The sequence below is a fragment of the Balaenoptera ricei genome, chromosome 8 (genome assembly GCF_028023285.1).
Source record: "Balaenoptera ricei isolate mBalRic1 chromosome 8, mBalRic1.hap2, whole genome shotgun sequence".
NCBI lineage: Eukaryota > Metazoa > Chordata > Mammalia > Artiodactyla > Balaenopteridae > Balaenoptera > Balaenoptera ricei.
The window spans coordinates 8,868,873-8,877,140 of NC_082646.1; the positions used below are offsets into that span (position 1 = coordinate 8,868,873).

The following is an 8,268-nucleotide window of genomic DNA, read 5'->3' on the forward strand; positions in this document are numbered from 1 at the left end:
GGGCATAGTGATTCAGTATTTTTGCAGATTATACTCCATTCAAAGTTATTACAAGATAATGGCTACGATTCCCTGTGCTAGACAATATATCCTTGTTGCTTATCTATTTTATATGTAGTAGTTTGTATGTTTAATATTTTAACGCATTTTATATAGGTTAGATCATACCAAACAGAATGTTTCCTCATTTGTTCACTTACCATTATCATAGTCATTGTGTAGTGCTATTATAAGTTCTTTATAAATGTTATTTTAGATGGCTGCTTAATATTGCAGTTATGGCATAATAATTTTACATAATTATTTATTTCCATGTTTGACTTTTTGGTCATCAATTGCTGTGAAGTGCATGTTTGTGCACAAAGCTTTTTCAATACAGGGTATTTTAGTGGCTGGTTTTGTGTTCTCCAGACAATGTAATGTTCCTGAGCAACTCATTCACTATGTATTCAGAAGAATATTTATTTATTAGTGCCTATGATGACACAGCCTTTAGGAAACTTATTTAAGAGGAAAAGACAAATACATGGGCTATATTAATATTATTATTAAGTGTAATAAGTTTTATCTCAGAGGTAGGTATTGGATGATATGGCAGCACCTAGTTAGGGAAGGAGGGAGATTGGGAAGGCTTCCTGAAGGAAATATGCCTGGGCAGATTCTGAAGGAGAGCTAGCAGCCGGCCCAGTGAAGGACAGAGGAGGGCATCTTGGGCAGTGGGGACAGCATATTCACAGGCTCAGCATCATGAGAAGTGTGGGAACTGCAAGCTGTTGATCAGAGTGAAAGATGTATGTGGACAGAGGCAAGAGGAGAGACTGAAGGAGCAGGCAGGACTTGGACTGTGAAGGTCTTGTGTACCAACTGAAGAGTGAGGCTTTTACCAGGTGACAACAGGAAGCCATTGATGAATGTCTGTATATCGACCCCTTTGCTTGTTTTAGGTAAACTTATCTGAATTTGTCTAACTTTTCTAATTATCTATATGAAGAGGGGTCTAAATGACTTATGCAAAAATTCTCTGAAGAAATACATAATGTGCAGCTCTACAAAGAAATAGCAAATGAGAGACAGCATGGTATTGTGGTCCAAGCATGGCCTTTGGAGTTAGATCAAGGTTCCAAGCATAGCAATGGGAGTTAGAAGCTAAGATGGGTAAGAGAGAGTTGGGGCCCAACAGCACTTTACTGTTTATCCTGGTTAGTTCTAAATGGTTGCTATCAGTGATTGGCTGTAAGTGAAGGTAGAGCATCCCCTGGGGTATTAGAAGCATATCTGGGCCCATCAAGAATTACGGAGTCTGCAGCCCATAATCCCAGCCCTTGGTGAAGTGAGTCCCTGGTTTACACAATGAAAAAGCGTATCTGTACACCTCAAGGCTCCACCCACAGCTGATGCACGGCCCTGGCCTTGTTCTATGCTCTCCTTAAGCCCCAAGAGCAGACGGCAAATTCCTGCCATCAGCATCTCTTGGCCCATCTTGCAGGCCACAGGGTCCCTGGGCACAGTTGGTGACTTCCACAAAACAAGCTGGGCGAATTCCTAGGGTTTGAGGCCACACCACAGGGTTCCCAGGGATTTCATATCTTTATTCTCTTACCAGATTACCCCACTTGCTCTAAACTGAGTGTGTATCCTACGAAGGCCATGGCGTAAATACAGTGAGAAGAAACTTCCTCCATTTAATAGCCTGTAGAAACCTCTCCCTTTGTACAATGTCTAGATTTTAATTTTTTTGAATTTTTAAAAATAATGGTAACTTTTATTTTTAAATTTTTTATTTTTTGGCCATGCTGTGCAGCATGAGGGATCTTAGTTCCCCGACGAGGGATTGAACCCATGCCCCCTGCATTGGGAGTGCGGAGTCTTAACCACTGGACCGCCAGGGAAGTCCCTAGATTTTAATTTTAGTCTTAGTTTTTCTTCTGTCTTCATATTAAGCTCTAGATCTAATTTTTTTTAGCTTTTGGACTCATCAGCTCCAACTTTCAGATTTGTTTCCATGTATTGATTATATCTTCTCACCTTTGGGATAACATAATACAGGATGTTCGATTCAGCTAAATGCAAGTTTAGCAATCCTAAAGTGGGTGTTTTTGTATATTAGTGCGTGAGACTTGTGAAGAAGGGGAGAGGTTTTTACTTTCCATAAAACTTCTTGCTTCATGGTTTCTTAACTATGGATTTTCATCACACATCCCGTGGGTGAGATGTTTAGGTTTTGAGGGTTCTAAGCCAGCCAATAAAGTCATGAAATCCACCACTGTGTCAATGTTGTGCTTCTGGGTGGTTGTGTCCTTCAGCGCACACAGGACACTCAACCAGCTAAAAGAGATGAGCTCAGAGACGTTGGCTCGGAGGAAAAGAAGGATCACATTGAGATCATTGATGGGACATCCCAGCATCTTTCTGCTGAGGAGGTCAAAAGCCGGGAGCATCTCATAGATGGATAGGAGCCGTTTGTCCCACCGACACAGCCGCGTGAGGTTGTATATGATCACTGGAACCAACAGGGTGTATATTGCTACACTGGAGAGACTAACAATCTGGAAGACAGACAAAGAGGTCAGCCTGCATGTGATCAGATCGGGGATGTGGGTCTCACCACGTAGCAGCCCTGTCTTGATGGAACAGCTGAATTCCTCTTGGAAGAAGACATCCAGGTGGAAGTGGCCAAGGTATAGGTAGGTGGCCGAGGTGAAGAAGAGCAAGAGGGAGTTCCTCAGGAGGTAGGCGGCCACTAGTGAGTGTGAGCGCTGCTTACAGGCCAGGTACCGCTCTAGCAAGGGGAATTCAAAGTATCGTTCTTTCCGAGCCCTGGGCAGGGGAAGAAAGGAGGCAAGATTAGGAGGGACCATTTAGAACTGTATCCTGAGAGAGCCACGTGGGGAAGTAACAGCATCTGTGTATGCAACACGACATTATTGGCTCACAGGAATATCTGCCTTCTTTGAGCATAACCCCTCCTTTCCCCAAAAAGAGGTGTGTGAGTGTATCTTAATTCTCCAAGACATGAGTGCAATGCAGTAAACCCAGTGAATGATCAGTGAATAATGAATGATCACTCTGGATTTCTGCCTGGCAAGGCAGACTAAATCTCTAAGCTGAAGCAGGATCCTTAAGAAGCATTAAGACTTATTAACTTAGCACTGGACTGGGATTCTAAATAACCACGTTCTGGTTCTTGGTCTGTTTCCTTTGTGTATGATTTTTTTTTAGGCCAGTTCATTCATTTTATAGAAATAAATCTGCTAACAAGTGTTCGTTGAGAGCTGTGGTGTTCAGGTAGATGTAATCCAGTCTCTGCCCTGAAGAAGCTTGCAGTCTGGCTTGTAGGGAAGGGGCAGATGAAACATGCAAATAGGAAATAAAAATAATGCTCGTTCTGTTGCTAAAATGATGGATACAAACCATGGTAGTTGTAAAAGTTAGGAGACAGACATACAGTGTGAGCTGGAGTGTTCAGAAACCTCTATAGAGAATATTGTCTTAGATTGGCCTTCCAAAGGTAGACAGCGTTCAGAAAGATAGACAGGAGAGGAGCTTTTCAGAGGATAGAGACGTACACAAACCTGAGGCAGAATATGGTTTCTAACCTTAGCTCAGCTGTGCTCTGAGGGGGCCTGCCCTGGCCACCCTATTTAAAACTGCACCCCCCTCCGCCTCCCAGCTTTCCTGAGCCCCTTCCCCTGTCTTAGTTTTCTTTATATCACTTATCCTCTACCATATAATTTACTTACGTGTTATGCTAATTCACTGATTGTTTTTCCTCAATAGAATATAAGCTCCCGCCCCCAGCACACACACACACACACACACACACACACACACACCCGTGTCCACAGCACCCAGAGCTGTGTCTGGTGCTCCTAAATGACAGATGAATGCTTAAGTGAATGAATGGCTTGTTCAGGAGGAAAGCAGGAGACTGCCTAGGTGGAGTGGAAGGTTTCTGTCATTTAGTTGTTCGACAGGAGTCTAAGGAAGTAGTTGATGACAGTGTGTGGAGGGCCTAGGAAGAGTATTTGGGAGAATTGGGATGTTTTTTCTGTAGGCCTGGGAGGAGCTATTCAGGGTTCTGAAAAAGTGGTCTTTCAGAGGCTAACCCCTCTGTGACTCAGTGGAGTCACCTATAAACTGGAGGCAGAGTCCTTTCCCTCTCCCTGTACAGAGGTGATAGAAAGTCAATGCGGTGACGTGTTAAGAACGTTGAATTCTCGAGAAGCATGGCGCAGAGGATAGTTTAAAGATTACTCTGCAAGCTCCCATTTTAGGGCTCGACCGAGTCTTTCAGAAAGCAGTGGAGGAGACAACTCACTTCTCCAGCTCATCCCAGAACGCATGCGGGTCCGAGTCCTCCTGCCGGATCTTCAGCATGTGCTGCACCAGGCGGATGGCGCGGTTGTAGGATTTGTCCAGCTCGCTGATGATGAACCGCAGATCTGAGCTGAGGGCCGGCACGGCTGCGTACTGCCACAGCAGAGCCGGCAGGTACATGGCCACGGCCAGGGCCAGCAGCGAGTAGGGGAGGGCCTGCAGGGTGAGAGCGAGCTGAGGAGGGAGGCCCAGGGCGCCCAGACCTTGCAACCTTGCAGACAGAGTGCTGAGTGAGGGGCTCTCATTCCCCGGTTCCTGCCTCAGAAGGGGAGGGCAGAGAGCGAGAGAGAGAGAGACAGACAGAGACAGACAGACAGAGACAGACAGACAGAGACAGGAAGGAAGGAAAGAAGGAAAAGAAAGAGAGCAAGAGGGAGCGCTAGCTACCTGTCCCCATTCTCCATGCATGTTAGCCTGGGTAGCTAACTAGAGATCATGGCCAATGGTGGTCATGGCATCCTAGGGGAGAGCATCTTCATTCTCAATCTTCCACTTTTCTTTCTCTGACTGCTCCAGGCATCCAGAGTCCATTAGCTTTCCAAGTCCTGCCAGGGGCCCCGGCATGGCTGACTTTTACTGCGACCCTCCAGAGAGGAGGTCAGGTCCCATTTCCTCCACGTAGCCTGCCCTGCCTTCTCTCATGGGCAATGGCCTTTTCTCATATTTGGATTCTTGGTAAGACCAAACTACGCCATCAGGCACTGTCTTGGAATACTTGGGGGCTGTTTCTGGTCTGTATGTGTATAAGCTGACATTGAGGTATGCATAAAGCTGGTGTCCTACACTACACTATTTGCTACCTTAGATAAAGGACTTTTCCTTATGTTTCCTTATCATACTCACCACACCTAACAGGTTGGACCCACTGTTTTGCCCACAGTAAAAACTCTACTCGTAGAGGCTCAGTTAAGCGACATTTTTGCTGGGTACTGAACATGCATTATTCATTCTTCGTCAGGTACTATCAGTATCTCTGTTTTACAGACCAAGAAACTGAAGCATGAAAATGTTAAGCGCCCGATACAGGGCTACGTGTCTAGCAGGTGAGTGAGCAGGGTTTGGCACCAGCCAGTCCAATTTGGGGGCTTATTCCCTTAAGAAATGCTGGACTATAGCTTCTCCTGAACCATAGATGCTTTTTAGTTTAGAGGAGAGTTTGAAGAAAAAGAGAGAGGGAGGCTATTTGATTTGTGTGTGTGTGTCTGTGCGTGTGTGTGTGTTTCTGAACTAAACAAGAGAGACAGGCTAGGAAAGATATATTAGACCACGAGAGCAAATGAGAACCTTTTCACTCCTGTCTAAGAAATGATGTTTCTTGAAAATGAACTTTTCACCCTAGAGCTTCCGTTTCAGTAGGCTTAAAGCAGAGCCAGAGAATCTGGGCTGAAAGAGCACTCAGGCCATCTGATGATCGACAATTTGACTCTTTTCTGACATATGAATCCCCTCTGCAGTACTTTGAACTTGTTACCATCTAGATCCTGCTTGAACACTTCCAGGGACAGACACCTCATGAACTCTTTCCATTAAGTCTCTGGTTTTGTCTGGGTCCTAGAACTGTGGCATTTTGAGGCCCTGTAAACTAGAACTTGAACAGAACTAGAAAACATTATGAGTGACTTCTGATTAAAACTGCGCCTTGGACATACATACTACTTCTGCTCCCTCATGAAACCCCACTAGAATGACAATAAAGGGACCCAAAAGACATAATCCTATAAGGACAAAGGAAACAGGAGAGGAGACAAGAGTAACAAAGTGCTGAAAGCTGGGAAGCCGCTGCGTGATAGAAGGTACGAGCCCGCGGAGAGGATGAGGAGCTGAGGTGGGTACAGCCAAGCTGTTTTCACCACAGAACCAGGAAGACTCAGGGATGGGATGTACCAGGTGCGTCTGAACATGGGGCTGCAGGTGGGGCTGGAAACAGGAATATCGAGAAAACAGACCCGCAGATCCTTTCTGAAACATGGTGCGCTCAGCCGACCGCCCTTGTGGTTTATTCTTTGGAAACGTTAAACCAGACAGATTCTGCGCTTGGGTCCATTGAGGGCAGGGGGAACATACTGAGAACGGGGGTGAGCTGAATGAGTAGTGAATGCTGACACCCACGGCTGAGTTCCCAGAGGGCTGGCAGACGAGCTTGATACCAACCACATGCTGTCCCCTCCGCCCAAATTAGGGATTGAATGATTCTTCTTGGGAAAACTGACCAGCCCAGAATATCAGATTGCAGATGCTGATATCTGGGGTTTTCCCAATGAAATGGCCCAAAGGGATTACTTTGAACTGACAGCCTCAGCCCTAGGCACAAAACTTCCAATCAGATAAAAGTGGGTGAGCAAATATGACCAGATATTTGAAGAATGCCTGAGACGTGAAAGTCAATGACCAAAATAAAAAAGCAGAGGCAGGCAGGAGAGAACCTCTCGATGCAGTTCTGCCCCCCTCCGCCCAGCCGTGAGGCAGGCTTGACAGAGCCCCTGCCGCTTTACCTTGTGAGGCCAGAGGGATTTCGTCCTGTACTGGCCAGACTCATCCTGTTCATGGTGAACCAGTGCGTCCCAGCAGGAACTGTCCACGTAGGCAGCCTGCCGGATGCTGAAGTTACTGGGACAGAAGCAGCTGATGGGAGACCCTGGAACAGGAACACAGCTTTGAGGCAGCCCTGAGTGGGGGTGGAGGAATGGGGATCCAGGGCACAAGCAGCTAAGAGCTTTCTGGCCATTTCCCAGGCCCTAGGTTTCTGGGTCTGCACTGTGGGTGAACGAAGAGGCAGTGGGAGGCTGACACACCTCCCTGGGAAAGGTGGTGAGCTCAGCACACAGCCAGAAAAGAAAGCCAGCGATCCCAGTTCTCGGGAAAGTCCACGTTGTCTTTAATAGAGGTGGCAGATTTGCTGTGTTCATCTAGCACCTAGAACACTGGGTATACGTGTTTGTTAGTGCTCGTGCACGGGGCTGGGGCTCTTGGAGAGGAAGGAGTGGATTTATTCAGCACCTGTGATGCGCCAGACTCTGTCAGGCACTTAACTTAATATGTTCTCAAGTCAATAATCCTGGAGGTGGGGAGTAGGAAGAAGACTCCAAGAAGATAGGAGATTTATCTGAAGCTTGGCTAATTAAGACCTTTAGAGGTCATAAGTCCTGGAAAGATTATAGGATCCTAATCTCTTTCATCCACATGAAAATCAAAATAAAAGTTTAGTCATTGCAATGACACAGAACATATGAATACTGAAATTAAGACTAAATATTTCTTATTGGAAAATTTTAGAAATGACTTTCAAAGTTTTTTTAACACCTCTGCTTTGCTGGTGCCCCAAACAGATGCATAGTCTGCCTTTTGGGTGATGCCCGGCCCGAGTCATGCGATCTAGACAGTGGGGGCTGACTCACTTCAGGGCCCACTGGGTCTTGGAAGCCACTTACCAGAGGAGAACTCCTGGGCAAATGCCAGTGACATCAGCAACAAGGGGAAGCCCACGGCTACGAACTTGACCATGCGGTCCAGGGGCAGTTCCAGGCGCAGTCCTTTGAGGCGGGGGCCCCTGCGGTCGGGCAGCAGGGCATCCGAGAGCATGTACTCTGCAGCTGTGTGTGCAAGCGACATGATGCCCCGAGCTTGGGCACGGGGGTGGCAGGAGGGGTCCCAGGAGAGTGGAGTCAGGAGGCGGCAGCTTCAGGCAGCAGGCTTTCAGCAGACAGTGCCTGCAGCCCTGGCCTCACGGATATTTGTGCGAGGAGCGGGCGCTGGTTCTCTAAATAACTGGCCAGGCCCTGAGCCAGGCACCTGGTAATTAGAGGGAGGCATAGCCTAGTGGGTCCTCGCTGGAGGAGGGTCGGGTGTCAGCTGGGGCTGGTGCCAGGCTGCCCTCTGGATTGTCCCCGAGCA

The 8,268-nt window shown here is 47.1% G+C and overlaps 1 protein-coding gene across 1 annotated transcript; it reads right to left on the minus strand.

Annotated features, from left to right (window-relative positions):
* Positions 1-2,177: 2,177 nt before the first annotated feature.
* On the minus strand, positions 2,178-7,986 carry PANX3 (pannexin 3). Its single transcript, XM_059929259.1, has 4 exons — positions 7,806-7,986; positions 6,870-7,012; positions 4,319-4,533; positions 2,178-2,817 (listed from the first exon to the last, which is right to left on the minus strand). Exons 1-4 carry the CDS (start codon positions 7,984-7,986, stop codon positions 2,178-2,180), a joined length of 1,179 nt encoding a protein of 392 aa, XP_059785242.1.
* Positions 7,987-8,268: the final 282 nt, after the last annotated feature.

Coding starts and splice junctions, on each gene's coding strand:
- PANX3 (XM_059929259.1), bottom strand. CDS start 7,986: ATGTCGCTTGCACACACAGCTGCAGAGTACATGCTCTCGGATGCCCTG. Junction 7,013..7,805: donor TGCCCAGGAGTTCTCCTCTG/GTAAGTGGCTTC, acceptor TTCCTGTTCCAG/GGTCTCCCATCAGCTGCTTC. Junction 4,534..6,869: donor AATCCCTCTGGCCTCACAAG/GTAAAGCGGCAG, acceptor CTCACCCTGCAG/GCCCTCCCCTACTCGCTGCT.